General features: G+C 41.5%; 1 protein-coding gene and 2 pseudogenes across 33 annotated transcripts in view; 1 reads left to right on the top strand and 2 right to left on the bottom strand.

The window, feature by feature from the left end:
• Positions 1 to 23,758, top strand: part of LOC141419724 (uncharacterized) — a 76,354-nt gene that overhangs the window by 27,397 nt on the left and 25,199 nt on the right. For 2 of the 33 annotated variants that reach the window (XR_012444374.1, XR_012444370.1), the window contains 2 exons: positions 16,059 to 16,293; positions 20,359 to 21,104. Coding sequence is in view for 9 of the 33 variants with exons in the window: in XM_074063238.1 (XP_073919339.1) it covers positions 13,350 to 13,518; positions 20,359 to 20,362 (173 nt within the window). In the remaining 24 variants the exon portion in view is untranslated. The other 31 variants (XR_012444373.1, XR_012444368.1, XR_012444367.1 and 28 more) reach the window with 31 other exon arrangements.
• On the bottom strand, positions 682 to 977 carry LOC141419728 (ribosomal biogenesis factor-like; annotated as a pseudogene).
• On the bottom strand, positions 21,277 to 22,926 carry LOC109702809 (heat shock transcription factor, Y-linked-like; annotated as a pseudogene).

Here is a 23,758-nt window from a genome sequence, read left to right as displayed (position 1 = left end):
AGTTCAAAGCCTAGTCCTGGAAAAAAGGGAAACCAAAAAGGAATGGGAGAAAATTTTTTGCCAGCTATTAATTGGATAAGGGAATAGTATCCAATCCAGAATATAGAAAGAACACCAAGACATTAACAGAGAACAAGAAATAACCCGACTAATAAATGAGCAAGTGTATTGAACAGGCAGTTCTCAAAAGAAGAAGTACATATTGCCAGTAAATACAAGAAGGAATGTTAAACATCCTTGGTCATAAAGGATATGCAAATCAAAATGATTGGGATTTTATCTCACTTCATGGAAAACAAAAACAGACGCTGCTGTGGATGGGGACCAGGGAAGTAATACCAGTACATTTTGGTGGGAGTGTAAATTATTGAAGCCACTTTGGAAATCATGGGGTGGTTTGTCAAAAAACTAAAAAGAGAGCTAGCATATGATCCTGCTCCACCACTGCAGGGCATTTATCTGAAGGCATTGAAGTCAGCACACACTAGAGATACTGTGCGGACCTGTGCCACCCACCCTCCCCCCTCCTTTTTTTTTTTTTCTTCTCGGTACTGGCGTTTGAACTCGGCCCGCTAGGCAGGCAGTCCGCTGCAGGAGCCACACCCAGCAGCCCTGATTGTTTCTTTTCCTTTTTTTTTTTTTATATAAAACGTTTAATTTATTGGTCTCTCAGGAGAAATACTACAGCTGAGCCATTAATCTTGTAGCTTTATCAACATTAACTGGTGGATTATCAAGGAATCAGCTCTTTCTGCACAGGTTCAAGTAAAAGGCCTTTTGAAAAGTATGCAAATTCCTTCTGTATGTTTACGAAAGTTTTATTCATTCTGTTAACTTTTTTCATCATTCCCAATGTTTTATCTTCTTAAGATTCATGGTAGCTGGTTTTGTTTTGTTTTTAGCCTTAAAGTTTTTTTTTGGCTGGCTATGTGAACTACATTCCAGGACTTCTGCCCTCTTAGTTTGTTCTTGGCCATTGTCTTTAGTTGGAGTGAGGATTATGAAAATTCCTAATAGAAAAATTCATAATAGAAGCAAAAACCTGGAACCTGCCAAGGAATGGCACGTGGGTTTGAGCTGGTTCACTTGGCTTGCTGTCTAGTAAGGCTGCCTGAAGCCAAATGATTGATCTGGGTCAGAAAGGCACACAACCCACCCAGTCCGCCCTTAACCCCCGCGAGCTTTAACCCAGACCACCGAAAAATTCCATTAACCTCTCACCAGACCTTCAACCCCTGCATGCAGTAGCCCAGGCTCCAAGTGACACCATCATCAGCATGCTCCCGGGAAGTGATGGTTTCTTTGGATGTACAGAATATTTTAATGTGATGCCCGTCCCATTTGTCTGTACTTGTTTTTATTTCCTGAGCAGTTGGAGTCTTACGTGGAAGGTAGTTGCCAGGCTGGTGGTGTGGGTCAAGAGGCAAGAGTGCCTGGCTAGGAAGCATGGGGCCCTGAATTCAAACCCCAGTGCTACCCAAAAGAAAAAAAAAAAAAAAAAAAGAAAAAGAAGGGGTTGCCTATGACCCTATGCTCAGGCATTTCTCCTGTGTTTTCCTATTGTAGTTTCAGGTTTTTGAGCCTTACATTGCAGTCTTTGATTCATTTTGAGTTGGTTTTTTGTACAGGGTGAGAGAGGGGTCTTGTTTCACTTTTAGATGTGCTGTTTTCCCAACACCATTTGTTGAAGAGGCTGTCTTTTTTTTCCAGTTTTCGCAAAGGGTTGCGCAACTTTGTTGAAAAGCAGATGGCTCTGGCAGTGTGGTCTTGTTTGTGGATCTTCTGGTGTGTTCCAATGGTCTGTGTCTCTTTTGGGGCCAGTACTATACTGTTAATGTTACTGTGGCTCTGTGATGTACTTTGAGGTCAGGTATTATGATACCTCAAGCGTCGCTCTTCTTGCTCAGGATCTGGTGGCTGTTTGGACTCTTTCATTCCCATGTGAATTGCAGGATTGATTTCAATTTCTGGGAATACTGCATGACATTGTGATTTTAATAAGGATTACACTGAATCTGCAGCTTGATTTTGACATGTAGCCTTTTTCACACTATTAAGTCTGCCCATCCATGAACATGGGTGTTCTTTCTATTTTCTAGTATCTTCTTTAATTTCTTGCCTCACTGCTTTGTAGTTTTCAGTGTAGAGCTCTTTCCCCTTTCTAGGTTGGGTCATTGCTACGTATTTAATTTTTTTGAGGCTTTTGTGAGTGGGATTGTTTTCCTGATTTGTTTTCTCAGCCTATTTATTATTGGTGTAAGCAAAAGCTACTGACATTTTTGCATTGAATTTTGTATCCTTCTACTTGGCAGAAAGTGTTAATTAAAAACTGAGAGCTTTTTGGTCTTATATTTGGGATCATACCATCTGCACATAGGGATAATTAGACATCTTTCCTACTTTCATCCCTTCTCTTTCTTTCTCTTGCCATATTGTTCTGGCTAAGAATTCAAGCACTATCTTTCCACAGTGGGAAGAATGAGCACCTTTCTTTCTCTCCTACCTGTAACGTGAGAGGACATGCTTTCTTTTTGTTGTTGTTGTTTGTTTGTTTGTTTTTCTTTTCTTCCATTTAGTGTGATGTTACCCCTTTATCGTGTTAAGGTATTTTCCTTCTGTTCCTAGTTTGTTGAGGACTTTTATCATAGAGGCATGGTGAGTTTTATCAAAGATTTTTTTTCTGTGCCTATTGAAGATGACTTTTTTTTTTTTTTCTTTCTCGGTACCGGGCTTTGAACTCGGCTTCACGCTTGCGAGGCAGGCACTCTACCACTTGAGCCACTCCTCCAGCCTAAGGTGACATGATTTTTTTTTTGTTCTTTATTCTGTTTACATGCTGTATTACTCTTACTGAGTTGTGTATGTCAAAACCATCCTTGCGTCCCTGGGATTGAGGCCATCTTGATGACAGTGTATTCCGTTTGGAAGTATTTTGTTGAGAAGGTTTGCATCTGTGTTCAGCAAGGACGTTGGTCTCTGACTTACTTTGTTGTTGCTGTGACCTTATTCACTGTGGGTATCAAGGTGACACTGGCTTCACGAATGAGTGTGGTAATGTTCCTTCCCTTTCTGTTTTATGGAATAACTTGAGGAGAAGTGGTCTTAGTTCCTCTTTAATGGTCTGGGTATAATTCTCAGCAGTAAATCCATCAAGTCCTAGGTTTCTTTGTTAGAAACTTCAATCTCATTGTTCACTGTAGAGCTGGTTAAGGTGATTTATATTGTCTTGGTACAATTTTGGTAGGTCACATTGCTCTAAAAATTTATGTATTCCTCCTATATCTTCCAGTGCACTGGAATGCAGGTTTTCAGTGTGCTCCCTAATGATCCTCTGAAGTTTGTTGGTATTTGTTGTGATGTCCCCCTTTTCATTTCTAATTTTATTAATTTGGGCCATTTCTCTCCTTCTTTGGGTTAGTTTGGCTACGGGTTTGTCTATCTAGTTTATCTTCTGAAAAGTTCAACTTTTGCTGCATTGACTGCATTATTTAAAAAATCTCCATTTCATTAAATTCCTGCCTTAATTTTATTACTTCTTTCCACGTTCTGATTTGAGTTTTTCTTGCTCTTGTTTTTCTGAGAGCTTGGAATATGTGGTTAGGTCCCTTACTTGAGATCTCTCCAATTTTTTAAATGTTGGCACGCCGAGGTATAAGGTTTCATCTTAGTGTTGCCTCTGTGGTGTCCCAAAAGTTCTGGTAAATTGTGTTTTCATTTTCACTTGATTTCTTTGATGACTGATCATTCAAAAGTATAGGAGTTTGTATATTTTTTATAGCTTCTCTTGCTGTTAACTTGTAGTTTTATTGCATTGTGGTCTGGTAAAATACAGGATGTTATTTTAGCTTTCTTGTGTTTGTTAAGACTTGGTTTATGTTCCAAAATATGACCTATTTTGGAAAAACTTCCATGGGCTGCTGAGTAGAATATGTATGCTGTGGCTGCTGCGTGGAATATTTCTAGATGTCTGTTCTGTCCATATGATCTAGGGCATCATTTAATTCTGATCTCTAATTTTTTCTTTTTTTTTTTTTAGTCAGCATGACATGCATATTAATGAGAGTGGATATTGAAGTCACCCTGTCACTGTGTTGTGTTTTACCTGTGTTTTTATGTCCAGAAGTATTTGTTTTTTGAAATTAGGTACACTGACATTCAGTGTGCATCTTTTTTGTAAACAAATTCTTCACAAGTTGTTTTCTTTTTAATGCATCATTTCCTTTGTCAGTGTGAAGTGACGTTTATGAACCTTCTGGGTAATTTGGGTTTGAAGTTTGTTGTATCAGCTTGCCTTTGTTCTCCATGTGCTTTGCAATATCTTTTTCCATACTTTTGAGGCTGTGTTTGTTTTCCACTGCGGTGCCTTTCTTGTAGGCAACAATTGGTTGGGGCTTGTGTTTTAATCTAACCCACCAGTCTGTGACTTTTGATTGGAATACTGAAACCATTAATGTTTGGAGTTACTTTTGAAAGGTACGTAGTCATTTCTGCCACTTCGTTGTTTTGTAGCATTTGATTCTTTTCTCCTGCTCATTTGCTTATCGGCTTGTACAGTGAGCTTTATTCTGCCTTGTGTTTTTTGGCTGCATTTCTCTTTTTCATCTGTGTGTAGGGTTCCTTTAAGTATCTTCCTTAGTGGTCGTGAGCTCTTTTAGCTTTTCTTTGTCATTTCTCCTTCACTTATGCAGGACAGCTTAGCAGGTAGTCCCTTTCAGGGCTTGTAATGCATCATCCCATTCCCTTTGGGCTTTTAACACTTCTGTTGAGAAATGTGCTGTTTTCTGAAGGGTCTGCCTGTATATATAATGTGGTGCCTCTCGTGCTGCTTTCAAAATTTTTCCCTTCTACATAAGTAATGACTTAATTGTAGTATGAAATTGTGGGTGGTTTTTCTCTTCTTTTTTTTTTTTTTTAAACACTTGTCTGTTTATAATCCTAAAAGCCTCCTATACTCAGACGACCTGTCTTGTTCCCCAGATTTGTGAAGTTTCTGCTGTTACTTTGTGAATATGTGCTCTATACCTTTAGTTTGTACCTTGTGCCTCTTCTCCTCCTTCTATGCCCACAATTTGTAAGATCGGTCTTTCTTTCAGTGGTGTCCCAGAGGTTTTACCTGTCCCACTTGTACCTTTCAACTGTTTTCTTTGTCTGAATGTTTTAATCTTGTCTGTCTTTGCTTGAAGTCCTGGTATTTTTTTCTTTTTTTTTTAACCCCAGGAGCAGAATGTCCATATATATTGAGAAAAATGTCATAGAAGCAAAGTAAGCAGGTACGTTGGCCAAAAAAGATAGTAATATTTCCTGTATTGTATTTCTAGTGAAAATCTCTCAGACATAACCATAAACAAGCCCCTCTTTACCTAAAGCTTTAAAATAAGAATACTTTTCTTGTGTCTGTGTTGGAAGGAATCTTCTGTATGAATCTTGTAAGGACTGTTGAGTATTAGTACCAGACTTATTTTCTCTACTTCCAGCATCCTGTCTTCAAGCTGTGATATGCTGGATGTTCCGCCTTCAGTTTGATCCAGTTGATGATGAAGTTTTCCTTTGATTTTTGAGCTTTTCATTTTCAGATTGCAGCTTGATTTTTGTCAGGATGTGTATATTATTACTGAAGTCCTCTTTCTTTTCCTGCATTGTCTTCCTTGTTTTTCATCCAGCTGTTTATGTGTGTTGTCTTGGAATTTCATCCAGGTTCATATTCATGTCCTCATTAATTTTGTTTATCATTCTTGTAATCACTGTTTTGATTTCTTTCTCTGGGACATCATTCACTTCACTGTCATTAGTGTCCATTGGTGGGGAGCTGCTGACCCTTGGAGTGGTCATGTTGCATTGTTTTCTTTTTTTATTATTATTATTTTATTATTCATGTCTGCATAGAAGGCTTGGGTCATTTCTCCCCCTGCCCCCACCCCCTCCCTTACCACCCACTGTGCCCCTCCTCTACCCCCCAGCTCCTCAATACCCAGCAGAAACTATTTTGCCCTTATTTCTAATTTTGTTGTAGAGAGAGTATAAGCCATAATAGGAAGGAACAAGGCTTTTTGCTGGTTGAGATAAGGGTAGCTATACGGGGAGTTGACTCATTAATTTCCTGTGCGTGTGTGTTACCTTCTAGGTTAATTCTTTTTGATCTCACCTTTTCTCTAGTTCCTGGTCCCCTTTTCCTATTGGCCTCAGTTGCTTTTAAGGTATCTGCTTTAGTTTCTCTGCGTTAAGGGCAACAAATGCTAGCTAATCTTTTAGGTGTCTTGCCTATCCTCACCCCTCCCTTGTGTGCTCTCGCTTTTATCATGTGCTCAAAGTCCAATCCCCTTGTTGTGTTTGCCCTTGATCTAATGTCCGCATATGAGGGAGAACATATGATATTTGGTCTTTTGGGCCAGGCTAACCTCACTCAGAATGATGTTCTCCAATTCCATCCATTTACCAGCGAATGATAACATTTTGTTCTTCTTCATGGCTGCATAAAATTCCAGTGTTTATAGGTACCACATTTTCTTAATCCATTCGTCAGTGCTGGGGCATCTTGGCTGTTTCCATAACTTGGCTATTGTGAATAGTGCCGCAATAAACATGGGTGTGCAGGTGCCTCTGGAGTAACCTGTGTCACAGTCTTTTGGGTATATCCCCAAGAGTGGTATTGCTGGATCAAATGGTAGATCGATGTCCAGCTTTTTAAGTAGCCTCCAAATTTTTTTCCAGAGTGTTTGTACTAGTCTGCATTCCCACCAGCAGTGTAAGAGGGTTCCTTTTTCCCTGCATCCTTGCCAACACCTGTTGTTGGTGGTGTTGCTGATGATGGCTATTCTAACAGGGGTGAGGTGGAATCTTAGTGTGGTTTTAATTTGCATTTCCTTTATTGCTAGAGATGGTGAGCATTTTTTCATGTGTTTTCTGGCCATTTGAATTTCTTCTTCTGAGAAAGTTCTGTTTAGTTCACTTGCCCCTTTCTTTATTGGTTCATTAGTTCTGGGAGAATTTAGTTTTTTAAGTTCCCTATATATTCTGGTTATCAGTCCTTTGTCTGATGTGTTACTGGCAAATATTTTCTCCCACTCTGTGGGTGTTCTCTTCAGTTTAGAGACCATTTCTTTTGATGAACAGAAGCTTTTTAGCTTTATGAGGTCCATTTATCTATGCTATCTCTTAGTTGCTGCACTGCTGGGGTTTCGTTGAGAAAGGTCTTACCTATACCTACTAACTCCAGAGTATTTCCTACTCTTTCCTTTATCAACTTAAGAGTTTGTGGTCTGATATGAAGATCCTTGATCCATTTTGAGTTAATCTTGGTATAGGGTGATATACATGGATCTAGTTTCAGTGTTTTGCAGACTGCTAACGAGTTTTCCCAGCAGTTTTTGTTGAAGAGGCAGCTATTTCTCCATCGTGTATTTTTAGCTCCTTTGTCAAAGACAAATTGGTTATAGTTATGTGGCTTCATATCTGGGTCCTCTATTCTGTTCCACTGGTCTTCATGTCTGTTTTTGAGCCAGTACCATGCTGTGTTTATTGTTATTGCTTTGTAATATAGTTTGAAGTCAGGTATCGTGATACCTCCAGTATTGTTCTTTTGACTGAGTATTGCCTTGGCTATTCGTGGCCTCTTGTGTTTCCATGTAAATGTCATGGTAGATTTTTCAATGTCTTTAATGAATGTCATTGGAATATTGATGGGAATTGCATTAAACATGTAGATTACTTTTGGGAGTATAGACATTTTTACTATGTTGATTCTACCAATCCATGAGCATGGGAGATCTCTCCACTTTCTATAGTCTTCCTCAATCTCTTTCTTCAGAAGTTTATAGTTTTCCTCGTAGAGGTCATTCACATCTTTTGTTTTCTATGTTGATTTTATTTCCTGGTACCTTGCTATAGCTATTGATGATGTCTAGAATCTTCTGAGTAGAGTTTTTTGGGTCTTTAAGGTATAGGATCATGTCATCTGCAAATAGGGATATCATGACAGTTTCTTTACCAATTTGTATTCCTTTTATTCCTTCTTCTTGCCTAATTGCTCTGGCTAGGAATTCCAGTACTATGTTGAATAGGAGTGGTGATAGTGGGCATCCTTGTCTGGTTCCTGATTTTAGAGGGAATGGTTTCAGTTTTTCTCCGTTACGTATAATGCTGGCTGTAGGTTTGTCATATATCGCTTTTATAATGTTGAGGTACTTCCCTTCTGGTCCTCGTTTTCTTAGAGCTTTTAGCATGAAATGGTGTTGGATCTTATCAAAGGCTTTTTCTGCATCTATTGAGATGATCAAGTGGTTTTTATCTTTGCTTCTATTAATGTGGCTTATTACATTTATTGATTTTCGTATGTTGAACTACCCCTGCCTTCCTGGGATGAAGCCTACTTGGTCGTGGTGAATAATCTTTTTGATGTGTTGTTGAATTTGGTTTGCCATTATTTTGTTGAGGATTTTTGCGTCAGTGTTCACTAAGGAGATTGGCCTATAGTTCTCCTTTTTGGAGGTGTCTTTGCCTGGTTTTGGGATAAGGGTAATACTGGCTTCATAAGATGTGTTAGGCAGATTTCCCTCCCTTTCTATTTCATGGAACAGTTTAAGGAGGGTTGGTATCAGTTCTTCTTTAAAGGTCTGATAGAATTCAGCAGAGAATCCATCATTTTGGCTATTGTAAGGGAGCTGCAATAAACGTGTATCTCTCTTGTATAGTGATTTACACTCCTTTGGATACATGCCCAAGAGTGGTATGGTGGAGTCATAAGGTAAGGCTGTTTTTTAGCATTTTGAGACACTGCCATGCCTTTTTCTTAATGATTGCCAATCTGGCTGGGGCCGGATGGAGTCTTTGTGCAGTTTTGAGTTGCATGTTCCTTTATGAGTAAGGATGATGAACATGCCTTTCTGTATTTATTAGCCATTTGAATTTCATCTGAGGGCTGTCTATAGTTTCATTTGCCCATTTTTAAGTTGGATTATTTGTTCTTTTGCTACTTGGTGTTTTTAGCTCTTTATATATTCTGGGTATTAATCCCTTATGTGTTGAATAGCTGGTGAAGATTTTCTCCCACTCTGTGGTGTACCTCTTTTTTTTTGAAGTGCAGCAAAGTTTTAACTTGATGCAGTTCCATTAGACAATTCTTGCTCTCATTTCCTGGGCAATTGGAGTCCTAGTCAGAAAACAAATATATGAATCTTCCAGAGTCTTCCTGTAGTAGTTTCAGGGTTGTAGGTCTTAGTGTTGAGATCTTTTGTGCATTTAGAGTTGATTTTCATTCAGGGTGAGAGATGGTCTGGTTTCAGTCTTCTGTCTGTAAACAGTCACTTTCCCCAGCACTAGCTTGTGTTTTGATATAGGGTCTTGCCAACTTTTTCGGCTGGGCTGGCCTTGAATTTCAATCTTCCCATTTTCTACTTCCCACATAGCTGGGATTCCAGTTGTTTAACACCATGCCTGGCCATGTTGTCATGCCCCTTTAACCTGAAAGATTGATTGAGTTTTACCCTTCAGTCCGTCTGCAATGAAAATAGTGCATTAATGTTTTAAATTGTATGTTTATGTGTCTTCCTGAATATTCCATAATTTTTCTTCACAAAAATGTTGCTACATTATTTCTCGCCTAAGTATTAATACATGTCAGAGTAGTACTGTGCGTTGTGGCCTTTCATGTTTTTTTAAAAACAAACAAACAAACCACCTTTTTAAAAAAATCTGTTGTAATGCTTTCAGGGGACTTGAATTCTGCTTGACCTCATGTCATTGCTGTTGTTTTTCTCGTTTAGTCTAGTATTCCTATTCCCAATTTTATCCTTTTGCCTCTGCTAAGTAATTTGATTTCAGATGTGCCTCATAGAAAAATGATACATTTAGGACTTGCATTGTGAGCCATGTTGGAAATTGCATTCTTGTAATAGGTAGGTTAATCCCATTTGTACTTAACTAATAATTTCCTTTTCCGTATTGTGAAAATCTTTTACAGTTGCAAGTATAATGTAGTGTCTGCTATGTTTTTTCTCTAGACGTTCACATTTTCACCTTACTTTATATACAGAATTTCTTTTGGTTTTGGGAGGGTTTTGTATTTTGTTGTAGTGATTAGCTTTGTACTTGCTGAGATATATTAAATACTTGTAGGGCAGTTGTTAATATGGTGGATAAGAGACACCCAGTGCTTTCCTGTGCTAGTCTAATCTGAAACAAAGTCACCAGGTTTGTGACTCTGAGTGTTGGGTGACCTAGAAAAGCAAGGGAGGGAAACAGTAAACGGTAGACAGAAACCATATGGAAACCAGAACTATGGAGCTTTAGATTTGTAAAAGAAATAATGAACCTTAAAAAACAGTGAAACTGGGGTTTTAGACCACTGGCCCAAGCTCCAGAGGTTCCACGTGTCAGGTCCAGCCAGTTGCTGCAGTACACCAAGTAGAGGAGACAAGTAATGGTGAAGGTCAGAGAAAGGAGGTTTATCACGTGGCAGGGGACCCTTCAGCCCATTTTCCTGGTACAGACATGAACTTTTGGTTCAAATAGAAAAAACATTAGAGCAGGGGGTATGTGGCATGCATAGTTAAACAGTCGCAGTCACAAGGGGTGACCTGGTCATCTTTTTTGGGAGGGTTCTGGAGAAGTTGCTATTGCTGTCGTGACTTGAGGGGAGCAGTGTGGTCAGGATAAGCAAGTCATTGTTGCCTGGCAGGTGGTCTCTTCCTTTCCTAGGGGTCAGTTTCTTCCATCTCTTCTTGTAAAGTTGCTGTCCTTTCTGGATTCTAAGGTGGCTGCAAGATGAATGTCTCAAAGCAAAGGCAGATACAAAAATGGAGGTAGGGATGTCAAGCTTTTCTCCTGCTTTTAGTTAGTTTATGGACCCCAGGAAAGGAGTCATTCTCCCCCCTCTCCCCGCCAATAGCAAAGTAGCTTGTAAGTACCTGTTGCAATAGCAAAAGTAGCTTGTAAGTACCTGTTGCAAGAGCACTGAGCAAAGTAGTAGGAAAGAGGGAAAATCCCCCAAGTGGGGCCACAAAGAAAGGAAAAAGCAAGCATCAGGAAAAGTCCTCAGAGTTTAAAAACATAAGGTTTAAGATGGGATGTCTTCGCATCTCGGAGCAAGCCAGTGCTAGTGCAAGGTTCGCTAACACTTCCCAGCTTGGTTGCTGGTGAAGTGGGGGGAAGTCATTGCAGGAGGTGTCTTTGTCAAACGTTTTGGATGGGGAAAGCAGAAGATTCTGCTTTTTTTGCATTCCAAACCCCAAAGAACACTCCCGTGTACAGGTGTAGCAAGCAGCCACCTGAGAGTCTGGGTGGATCCAGCTGTGGATGCAAGGAGAAAATACCAGATGGTGGCTCTGTGCTCTGCTAAGATTAGGGAAGCTAGCTATGAGATGAGGCTAGGCACTCAGCATCAACCGTAGCCTCCATTGCTTCCCCCAGGTGGTACAAACTGCTTCGATTTGACTGCTTTTTTGTACACTTTCAGAGGGCTGGAGAGTTTGGTGAGCAGCAGATGCATCTCAGGAATTTCTCACAGTAAGCCAGCATGCACAGTGTGCACGTCGGGGTTGGGATGCCTCAACAGAGTGCTTAGGCGGTGTTGGTGAGAGCAGTTTAAGACAGGAACTCATCCCAGCAGGGAAGACAAGAGGCAGAGAGAGACAAGGGAGAGAGGGGAGAAGAGGGAGGGAGAGAAGGAAGACAGACAGAGGAGGCTGCCCAGCAACAAAATATACTTCAGGACAAGCCTGGCTTATGAGAGAAAATACGTGGTATTTATCATTCGCAGTCTGGTTTATTTCAATTCAGGTGATGAGTTCTAGCTCCATCATTTCTCCTGCAAACAATATAATTTTACATTTATTTATTTGTTTATTTATTAGCAATACTGGAGTTTGTCGGCCACCATGGGGGTTTCCTACTGCTTTTGCTCAGTGCCTCTGTAACAGAGAGGGAGGGAGGTAGAGAAGAGGGGGGAAATACAGAGTGGGGAGGGGGAGGAAAGGAGAGGAATTGAGAGAGAGGGAGAAGGTGAGAAGTTGGGAGGGAGGGATGGATACAGATGGCGAGAAAGGGGGGGAGAGAGGAAGGGAAAGAGGGAGGGGAGAGGGAGGGGAAAGGGAGGGGGAGAGGGAAGGATTGAGTCAGATGTGGGAAAGGGGACAGGGAGAGGGAGGGATGGAAGGAAGGAGACAGATGTGGGAAAGGGGACAGGGAGAGGGAGGGATGGAAGGAGAGGGACAGACAAGGAGTAAGATGAGAGAGAGTGATGGAGAGAGGAGGAAGGAGGGAGGGGGAAAATGAGGGGGCCAGAGGAGAGATGGAAAGGGAGAGGTAGAGAGGGAGGGAGATAGAAGGTGGGAGGGAAGAATAGAGACAAGAGGGGAAGGGGGAGGGAAGGTGAGATGGAGGGTGAAGGAGAGAGGAGCAGGAAGGATGAGCCAGAGAAGGAGGGAGAGAAGGACAGGGGGAGGAAGCAGAGGAGAGGAGAGGAGGGGGAGGGATATGTGGGAGGAAGAGCGAGGAGAGGGAGGGAAGGAGAGATGGAGAGAGACAGACTGAGGGTGGGAAAGAGGAAGGGAAACCGAAAAAGAGGGAGAGAGGGAAGGAGAAACAGAGAGAGAGAGAAAGAGAGGGAGCACTGGAGTACTCAAGTTCAGAGCCTTGAACTTGCTAGTCAGGAGATCTGTAACTTAAGGCACATCCCAGTGTCTCCCCTGACTTTTTAATTTATTTTTGCTTTAGTTCTTTTTCAGGTAAGTTCTTTTAACTTTTTGCCTGGAACCAGTATCCTCAGACTAGTATCCTCCTACCTGCAACCTCCTGCATAGCTGAGAGTATAGGTGTGTGTTGAGGTGGGGGTCTTGCTACCTCTTTGCCCAGGCTGGCCTTAAGCCAGGCTCCTCCTGATCTCTTTCTCCCAAGTAGCTGGGATTGCTACTAGTAGTAGTAGTAGGCGTGAGCCACTGTGTCTGGTCCCTTCACTCTTCCTTATGTCTGAATAATACTCCATTGTGTCTATGTGCCACGTTTTCTTTATTCATTCACCAGTTGATGGGGAACTAGGTTGATTCCACAGCTTGGGTATTGTGAATAGGGAGTGCCACTGTAAACATGGGGTGTGCTGAGTTTTCAAGGCAGTATAGCTCTCACTCTCTTTTCCCTCTAGGCTGTGTGTGTGGGGGGGTGGCAGGGCGTGGGGAGAGAGAGAGAGAGAGACACTCAGGTCTGAGAATCTGGGGTCATTCTCCATTCCGCTGTCACCTTGAACCAATCGTTCCCCTTTAAACCCTGTTTCTAATCAGTAAATTACACATAAATAAAAATATTTAATTGGACAGCAAATAGATCAACAACTGTATGAATCTTTTTCCTTGTTCCCACAGTCAACTCCTGTTTGAGGATTCTGTCTCAGGAATGTTTATCCGAAGTGTTGCCTGAAGTTGCTTATCATTTCATCTCATTCTCCCTGTTTTCCACAACTCAGAGACAACATGAAGTGTTTCCGGGAGTTGCTTATCATTTCCTCTCAGTCTCCCTGTATCTCACTAGCAGGTGAGCACAAACAGGCCATGTTGTCACCCATGCAAGTCATGCACAGCAAGAGCCATGTCTGTGTGCATGCAGCAAATCCAGGTACTTTCTGAAGGCCCTCCAAGGGTAAGAAAGAAAAGAAAGGGGAGGCTTGGAAGAAGAGATGCAGGAAGCAAATAAGGTAGTCCAGGAGTGTCTGGAAGCTTCTGAACACACACACGAGTAATGCATGCCCAAATTAAATGTGACTGTCTGGTTCTTGCAACAGATGTATTTTAGTACTACTAGTGACAAGCACTGACAGAAAAGATGGAGACACTGGCTTCACATGGTACAAGCTTTGCTGTGGATAACAAATAATTAAAGCTCAACTAAAGCAAGCCAGGCTGTGTCAGTGGCAAGTCTATGCAGAAGTCAAACAGTGTTGGGTTGGGGTGGCGGAGTGGCTCAAGTGGTAGAGTGCCTGCCTAGCAAGCCCAAGGCCTGAGTTCAGACCCAAACCAACCAACCAAACAAACCCAAAACAAAAAGCAGCATAGGGGTAGAGAGCAAAGGGATCCCCTTTGGATAAGGTAGTCTTGAAGGCTGAGTGGGGGGTGACATCTGAGCTGGGGGTCAGCAGAATGAGAAGTTGGCCAGCAGTGTGCTTCAAAGTCATGTTTGTGTTAGTTTGGCAAGGTTGTCAGAAACAGAGACTACAAAAATTTTTCTTAAAAGGTTAAAAATATGCTCGTTATCTCACAGTTCTAAAGATCAGAAGTCTAAAATGAAGAGTTGGCAGGTCCATGCTTTCCCTCTGAATGTGTAGGGAAGGATCTGTTGTAAGCCTTTCTCTTAGCACCGGTGGTGCCTTGGCTTGTGGCATTGTTCTTCCAGTCTTTCCGTGGTGCTCTCCCTGTGTGTCAGGAACATTAAGTGAAATACTTGGTTTTAATCTAACGACTTACTTACCATTTAAGAGGGTGTACGGTAGTGAAGATTCCAGATGACCGTAAGTACAGTTTGGTGCTGCTGTCTTCACCCGTGCTTTGTATGAAGCCAGGAATCTCACAACTTAAGTGTTTTTGTAGCGTTGGTGCAAATACCAGCATGGGGAAAAGGGCAGATAGCATCTTGGTATTATGGAAGTACTTTTGACTTCATCTATCACTGGAAAGGGTCTTGAGGCCATGCTTTAAGGGGCTGTACGTTCACATAAATACTTGAAACTCCTAGAAATTGGTCATCAATAAATAGCTCCTGACATCTACAGGAGAAGAACAAACCAGATAACCAGTGCACAAGAGTATTCATGAAGAGGTTATGTGCACAGATAACATAATTATACACGTGGCTATGTTCTGAATGCTGTCAGGTAGCTCTCACGATACACAGGAAAATCAGAAGAGGCAGCAGAAAGGAAGTGACAGCAAAAAAGATGAAAGTGCTACTAAATACCGAGCCACATGAATGAATCCCTGAAGTGTTTTAGAGCAAGGAAGCTAACCCCCAGAGAAGTCCGCATTACTAAGGGGTACCACAGAACATGCAAACTTGTCTTGATGGCCAGCGGCAGAATACAGAGCACTTGTCTTGGGGTAGGGTTGAGTAACGCTTGGGGTAAAGACTTTGGGGATGTGGCTCAGTCAGAGAGTATGTTTAAAAAAATTATCACTAGGTACACTTGAAGTTGTGTGCATTTGCCCCGAGTAAATCTCATGCCCCACTGAAAACAAAAAACTTGTCTCATGGAGTCATACATGGAGGGAGGGACTGAGGGTGTCTTATGACTGGCAGTGGGCACGTAGGAGCTTACTGGGTTTATATTGTTCCTTGTGTCCTTAGAGTCATGATCACGTAGGTATATGCACGTTAGTCACAACTGGAGCAACGTTTTTAAAAGAAAATGAAGTTGGGTAACTTGTACAACATTGTTGGAGACTTGAGAAGTAATCTGAATGCTCACATACCTGGAGTGATGCCAAAGCCACAAAACAGATGTAGAGTCTGGTGTCCCTCTCACCATCCCTGTGAAGCAGCAAGAGCCCTTAAGACAGTGTGTTTCTCACAACACTTCCATAGTTTGAATTCACACATGAAGGGTCGGAATGCCTGGACTTACGTAACATGACTCTGTCCAAATAGCAGTGGAGGATTGATATTTAGGATTGGATTGCTATTTAGGTAGGATAGTAGGACTCATGCATGCTATTGCAATTTGTACAGAGATTGCATATGATGTACACATGTGTGCATCATGAGGTGTGATGAGTAGCCACATGTGACATTTGTCCTCTACTTAATGCCAAGTATGTCCATTCATAAGGGAGACTTGGGGTGGGTGTGGTGGCACATGCCTGGAATACCAGCACTTAGGGGAGGCTGAGGCAGAAGGATCAAAAGTTGGAGGTCACCCTAGGCTACATAGTGAAACCCTGTCTCCAGAAACAAAGCAAAACAGACTTGGAATTTTTAATGCCAAATTTTATAGTTAACTTTGGAATGATTGTATGGCAAAGACAGTGTAGAATAGTGTTAGACAATTAACTTACATGGAAAGACAAGTTTTTTTTTTTCAACAGTCTGTTGTACCTTTCTTAAGCTTCACCAGGAATCCTTGACCATGAAATACTCTGGCTGGGTGTCAGTGGCTCACGGCTGTAATCCTACCTACTTGGGAAGCTGAGATTGGGAGAATTGAGGTTTGAGGCCAGCCTTGGCAAACAGTTCTCCAGAGCCCATCTCCAAAATAAAACAGCAAAATTGACCAGAGGTGTTACTCAAGTGGTAGAGAGCCTGCTTTGCAAGTGGGAAGCCGTGAGTTCAAATCCCAGTATCTCTCTCTCTCTCTCTCTGTCCCCCCAGCTCTAGCACTCACGCTCTCTCTCTCTCTTTCTCTCTCTCTCTCTCTTTCTGTCACAAACACATGCACACACACACACACACACACACAGAGCGCAAGAGAGAATGAGGATGAAAGTCTCAGTAGAACAAACAACAGGGTTCAAAATTTCCTGCACTTTGATAAAGTGAGCTGTGTAGCTTAAGTAGCCTTCTAATCGGTTTAATGTGCAATTCTGCAGCAGTGTTGGAACTACCTTCCCAGTCTATCTGTGGCGTAAAGCAAAGGTGATGACAGAACTTCCATGTCTTTAGAATTCTCTTGATGTTTTTGTCATATAAACATATTTATGTGTAATTTAATGTCAGAATCAAGTCAGAAGATTACAGGAGTTCAGCAAATAGTTCATGTCTGAGATTTATGAGAACAGCCACCAGACAGTGTATGCATATTACTAGATTTGTAGCGATTAATAAGAGAAATAGGTATGTTCCAGAAGCGATTTCTGTTGAGGCTCAGGTGTGTGTATTCATGTGACACAGTCTGTCGTTTATGTAATAGGTGTCTTCAATGTTAACACCTTTTATTCGCCTTACTGCATAAGGAAAAAAATAAGATAGAAATTAGTGTTTCTTGCTTCATTTGTATAATGTTAATTGGCAGTGATTGCTTTAAAGGTAAGTAAATATAAGAATATTTCATCATTTTCACTTTTATATCATTATCTTCATTTTTTGTGTTGAAACTCATGTTCTGGCTTAAAGAAGTATTCCTTTGGCCCCTCCCCAGTACTGGGGATTGAATGTAAGGCATCCCGCATGCCAGGTGAATGTTCTGCTACTTGAGTCACACCTCCAGCTCTTTTGTTTGTGTTTTGTTTTTGAGAAAGGGTCTCTGCCAGTTTCGCCTGGACACACCTCAAACTCTTGATCCTTCTGCCTTTGTCTCCCTGGGATTTCGGGTGTACTCCGTCACACCGGTTTCGTGTTTCATTTGACTTGATTGTTTTCTAAGGTGTGAGGTTTACATTGAGGTTCCTTTTTCTTTTTTGCCGGTGGCTCTCCATTTGTCAGAAGACCGTCTTTCCGCCATTGGTGTTGCTTTTGAATCTTGGCCAAAAATCACTCAGTGGTATTATATTTTTATTTTTAATTGCAGTTTTTACATTGTTTGTGGAAGTATAACTGTTTTGTGTATTTGTCTGTTGATCCTGTGACCTTGTTGAGCTGACTCATTTGTTGAGTTTCTTGAGACTGTTTGAGATTTTGTAAGTAGGCAATTATGTTATCTGCAAGTAGATACAGTTTTGTTTTTCCTTCCTGACATACATGTCATTTATTTATTTTCACAGTACTGGGGATCAAACCCAGGACTTGGTAGGCAAGCCCTCTACCACTTGAACTGTGCCCCAGCCCTTTTGCTTTTACTTTGTTTTTTGAGATAGGGTCTTGCTAACTTTGCCCACTCTGACTTCGCACTGGCATCCTTCAATCTGTGCCTCTACAGTAGCTGGGATTACAGGGATGAGGCACCTCTTCCAGCCTTTTTGGTTTTTTTTTTTTTTTTTGAGATAGGGTTTTCCCTGCATATCACAGGCTGGCCTCCAACTCATAGTGTGATCCCAGGCTGACTTCAGACTCCTGAACCTCCTGCTTCTTCCTTCTCCAGTGCTTGGATTACAGGTGTATGCCATCCAATCCAGCTCCATTTTGGGACTATCAGCTTTTTAAGGACCACACCTGTGCTCCATGAGGCAAAAAAGAAAACCCAGGGAATTCACTCACCTACTTCGTTGTGAGTTGGGTCTTAAGTTCCCTCATTGGTTTACTTGTTCACTCGACCTTTCAGAGTCTTATGAGACACATATAGGCATAGGTATATACATACACATACTACACACACACACACACACACACACACATATTTATATATAAATATGTGTACTGTGTATACCACAGATACATAGATAACAACATGTATAAGCCATTTATGTATATTACATGTTTTTTTAGAGAACATCTTGCTGTGCAGACCAGGTTGGGACACCACCAAGCCCAGTGTGTTATTGAGACTCTCCTATGACAAAGTACCTGACAGAAACAATTTACAGGAAGAAAGATTTATTTTGGCTCATGGCTTCAGAGATTTTGGCCCATGGTCACCTGGCCCCATTGTTGCATGTCTGAGGTGAGGCTGAAAGTATGGAGGGTGGGGGGAGATCAGGGCAGAGCCAAGCTTCGTGCCTCCTGTGGCTAGGAAGCAGAGAGAGAGTACCAGAGGGGAAGGGGGCTGGGACAGGATGCACGCTTCAAAGGCATGTTCTCAGAAACCTGTTGGCTGGTGCTGGGTACATTCAGGGAGTGTTCACTCTCCACCCCCCACCTCCCCCACCCACCCCTTTACTGCCCCATCTCTGGAAACTCCCCACAGGCACACTCAGAAGTGTGTTTTACTAATCTCGTAGACGTCTCTCAGCCCAGTCGAGTTGGCCAACTTTATCTATTCTTTTTCATTTACTTTACTCATAACCTTACAGTATTTTATCCCACATTCTTAATCTAATTTGACACTTGCATCATTTTTTTCTTGTCACACTGTTCACTATTTGTTCAACCTAATCTGTTCCATTCCCCTTTTTCTTTTTCTTTTCCATTCTCTTATATTGAAGCCAGGACCTCACATGTCCTGAATGGTTGCTCTGTCATAGCATAACACCTGTTTTTCATGACTAAGCTTCAACTTTGAAACACTCATTTATGACCACATTTAATAATGTTTATTGAGCCAAGTTAAATAAGGTTCTGAGAGCTAGAGATAATACATTAGTGTCATGTTGGCAGAAAATGTCTTGTGTCATGAGATGTCAGGACATCTACAGGAGGATTCCTTCTGTAGATCACTGATTCCAACTCTTTCCTTACATGGGTATAGTTTGAACACATGTATTTTGGAAGGATGGTAGCAATAGGTGTTTTGGGAGTCCAAAAGCATACCCTGTTCCAACCCCAGCCATCCCAGATGACTGAGTGAATGAATCTTGTTAGGGATTTGGTTCATAACACTGGAAGTGTTGTACAGTCTTTGCTATAGATGCTGCTTTTGTCAGCAAATATATATATTTTTTTCCTTTTTGGCAGCACTGGGGTTTGAATTTGGGGCCTCAAGCTTGCTAGGTAGGCGCTCGTTACTGCTTGAGCCACTCCACCGGGCCTTCAGTGCTGCTGCTTAAAAGTTGTACAGGTGGTATCCACAAAGCTTTATAGCTGTGCTCTAGGTAAAGGACTGGTAAGTAGAGAGCAGGTTCTCTCAGGGAAAGGGTTTGCCAGCCACATCAGAAAATGGAAAAGACATTTTATTTTGGAAGAAGCACAGGAATAATCAGTACATATCAGTGAGCTGGTATAAAGACTCTGGTGGTACTGCTGGAAGTTTTACTGTGTACATCATTTGCAAATCAACTGACAACTAGTAAAGAGACCCTGGTAGTTGTTGCTTAAAGTGGTAAACAGGTGTTATGTTAGTTGCAGTAAGTTAAAAATCATTCCACCTCTATTGAACACTACTGTGACCTAGCGTTTTAAGAAAGATCATGGGGAAGAGCACAGATTAAAAAATAATAATTGAGTGCCATGAGATGTGTGTCATTTTGGGGAGTGCGAGCAGATTTTAGGGGGTTTAGGTCAGTATTCAGTAAACGTTGAAAAGGGATTTGTGAATGTGGAAGGCCCTGTCCTAGGTCAGTACTGGGTGTCCAAGACAGACAAGGAAACCAACACGGTAGACCAAAAACACCTCCTAGAAGAAGTGGTATCTGTCTTGAGAAGGGTAAAGTAGTACTTAAGTAGGTGTTAGCGTTTGAATATGAAACATTCTCAACAGGCCTCTATGTTGTACACTGGTGACGCTCTTTTCGGTGATGGTAGAAACTTAGGGAGGGTGGGTCTAGATGGAGGAAGAAGGTCACTGGGCTCACGTCCTTGGCGGCTGTATCTTGTCCTGGGTTCCTCTTTCTCACCCTCTTGCTTCTTGTCCACTTTTAGGTGAAGAAGCCTCTGCCACATGCCCCTGCTCCCATGATGCTGTGCCTCACCACAGGTCCAGAAACAGCAGCGCCACAGTGATGGACTGAATCCCCTGAAAGTGTGAGCCAAAATGAACCCTTCCTTCTCAGTGCTGTTCTCTTAGGTACTGTGGTTGTCCTGACACAACGTCCTAACTAATACAGTGGGCAAAGGAGAGAGGGCGTTTAACCCCAGGGAGGAAACAGACAAAAGTCACAAGATGGGAATGGGTGTGCTAGAAGGAGTTTGCCTGAATGTAGCTCCAGACGAGCAGTGGTGGAACAGATAGACAAGCTGCAAAGTACAGAGATGCCAGATCTTGACAGAATTTGTTAGCCATGTGAGGATCTTGGCTCAGAACCTAAACAGTGTTAAGTGCAGGCACAAGGAATTAACTTTGTCCTGGGATGGAGCAGGGTACCAATATGATAAAAGAGTGCATTAGAAAACATGAAAGGTCATCTCTGGTGAAAGGAACTGAAAGGCACAAACCAGCTGGAATGCCTCATTCCAAAGAAACTGGCCCTTGTTACTACCAGTTGTGAAATTCTCTTCCTGATTTATACCCTCCTTAGTCCCTTGTCGGACTAGTTTATATCTCTAATTTTCCTCGCTGCAGTTTTCTTTGCTCTCATTATTTCTTTATTTTAAAAAATAGCTCTACTTAGTTAGACGGGTGTGTGACCCATTTCCTGTCAAATGACTAAGAAGATCATATGTTAAAGGATGAATAGTACAGTGGTCTGCATTGAAATAAAACACCATCTTACTCTTGAATTTTCTGAAAAATAAGGAAAGAGAAGCCACAATGGTGGACATATAGTTTTATTGTTCACATAAGAGAATTACAGGCACATTTTACGTATGTGTCAGCCGAAATTCATCCTGCAAAATCTGCTACTCGCTTGCTAGACTGTTGTTAGGAAGCTGTTGCTGTAACGAAGATGTTTGATCTTCATATTTATCAGTTGACTTTGAATGTGAGGCAGCAGATGTATCAGTTATTGTGGGCACTGGGTACTGTGGGTTGCCTGCTGTTAGCTGGTTAGACTCGGAAACCTCACTGGTTGATAGGTCAGGATATCTAATTGGGAAAGTAGAAGGCACCATCATTAGTCCAGAAAACATGTTCTCTAAGTTAGGTAGGATGTAGTATTTAGAAGAAGAAGTTGTAACAAAATTCAAATTCACAATGTGGGCACTTGCCTGAGTATATAGCTGCCCAGTCAGTGCCTATGAAAAGAGGTCAACTGATTGAAAATTGGATGCTGATCTGTGACACTTTGTTCTGATGGTTTAGCTGAAATTGATGGAGGAGAAAAATCACTTGTCCTTAGGTTGGTTGTGTTAGCAATTCTGTGACTGGAAGAAGGCTTCTTTATCAGAGGCACACTTAAATTTGTAGAGGTTGAAAATAAACTTTCTCTACTAGCTTCGTCAGCTAAACCAGAATTATGGTTATCCGCATTTCCCCTTGCTCTTAGGTGCTTCTTGTGGGGATCTGGAACTAATGGAGCAGTTACTGGAGAAGTATTTTTAATCCCAACTCTTCGTTTCATTCTTACTAAAAGCTGGGGACAGCCTTGTTTAAAATTTGGGTTACGATAGAACTGTAACTGAAACCAAAGGAGAATGTTACTTAGTGACATTTTATAACCAAGAGACAATAACAAGCCTACTGTATGAAATCACAGATTTTAGTTTCAGCCCATGCAGTGAATCTCATTAACCTACTTGAAACTCTTAGTATATACTTACTGGGAAACAGGCATTCAAATATGATCGTTCTTCAAGTGAATATACATGCTGTATATTTGTAGTACAGTCAGTACAACCGTTAATAAATGCCTTTATCCAGAGTTCGAATTTGCTAGCAAAATTTCTTAAAACCCTAAATGTTTAATGTTCAGTGTGTCCTTAGTTTGCAGATTAATTTGAAAAAGTTGATTTTAACATTAATATCATGAATTGATGTACAAAATAAAATCACATAATTAGTACATAATTAGTAAGTGAGGAAATGTAAATGAATACCTTGTTTAAGGTAGAGACTTCTTTTTCTTCTGCCAGGAAGTCGGCTAGAGAAGCAGATCTTTGAAAATTTTTCCGCATTTTACTAAATCCATAAAGATTAAGCTGTCGAACAAAACTTTTCATAATGTCAGTTTCAAATATTCTGAAAGGAGCCTTTCTTTCCAAAATTTCTTTCTTAAAGAGTTCCTCGTTAATCACTATAGAAGTGCCATCTTCATCCCACCAAATAGACTTAAATTTGTCACTGTTTACTGTTTTCCAAAGTTTTTTGGGAAAAGTCAGGGAAAGAAAGTCATTGTCGTCATCTGGTTCAGAGACTCAAAAAGTGAGATGTGGTCTTTTTATCAGGGAACCCTGAGACAGAGCCCGAAAAGCCTTTTCCTCAATAATAGACCTTAATTCTGAGTCCTCAGTGGATGTGTGACCACACAATGAAGATGTGACGGGGGTCTCTGAACCAGTGGACTCATCCTTGGGAGAACCATCTGGAGGTTCTAAAGATACCTGTGCCATCTCAAGTAAATTTTTCCTTAGCTACGCTTATCTGCATGGTTTTGAACACTGCAGCTTCACAAATGCTGCGCCAGTAGATCTGCACAGACTCACCTAATCCATCATAATGGTTCCCAAGCTGAGCAGCTATGACATCATAAGATGACTTCTGTCTCCTAGCAATTAATATCTAACATTCAGCCTAGTAGTTCCTTCCCACTGTGAAATCAATCCACTTAAAGTAAAATATAGACTGGTGACTTAACATGGTGTGTAAGAAAGATATTTTCAGTATCTCTTTCCCACAGAATCTTTCTGATGAGTCAGTCAGTCTCTCCAGTCTTTTCAGTCCCTCAAATGTAAGTTATTTTCTCCCTTGCATACACTCTTAGTAGGCTGGGATGAGGAACACAGGGTCAGACTATTGAACAATACCAGGAAAATGAAACGAAACAAAGAGTGAAATGCATGATTTAAAAAGCTCTGTTACTGTGGTGCACAGGCCTCTCCTCCCAGCTTTGCTGGAGAGCAGAGGCTTTGCCTGAGGTTGGTGCCAGGAAAAGGTGCAAAACGCTGTCTGAAAAACTAAAAGCAAAAAGGGCTGGGGTGGGGGCGGGGGAGGCGGTGTGTGTGTGGCTTAAGTGATAGAGCACTTGCCTTGACTTAAGTCCCCAGTACCTGCAAAAGAGAAGAAGGAAAGGAAAAACACCATCAGTCTGAAACTGCAATCTGTGCAGAGGCTGCATAATATGGTGGGTCATAGAGCTAGAGAGCAGGTCAGTGGTTTCCTGACTTCCGGGGTTGGAGAAAACAAAATTTTAATGGGTAGGGGTTTTTACTGGGTGATGGAGAT

The sequence above is a fragment of the Castor canadensis genome, chromosome X (genome assembly GCF_047511655.1).
Source record: "Castor canadensis chromosome X, mCasCan1.hap1v2, whole genome shotgun sequence".
NCBI lineage: Eukaryota > Metazoa > Chordata > Mammalia > Rodentia > Castoridae > Castor > Castor canadensis.
The sequence above is the reverse complement of the archived record's forward strand: the minus strand, read 5'-3'. Positions and strand labels throughout refer to the sequence as shown.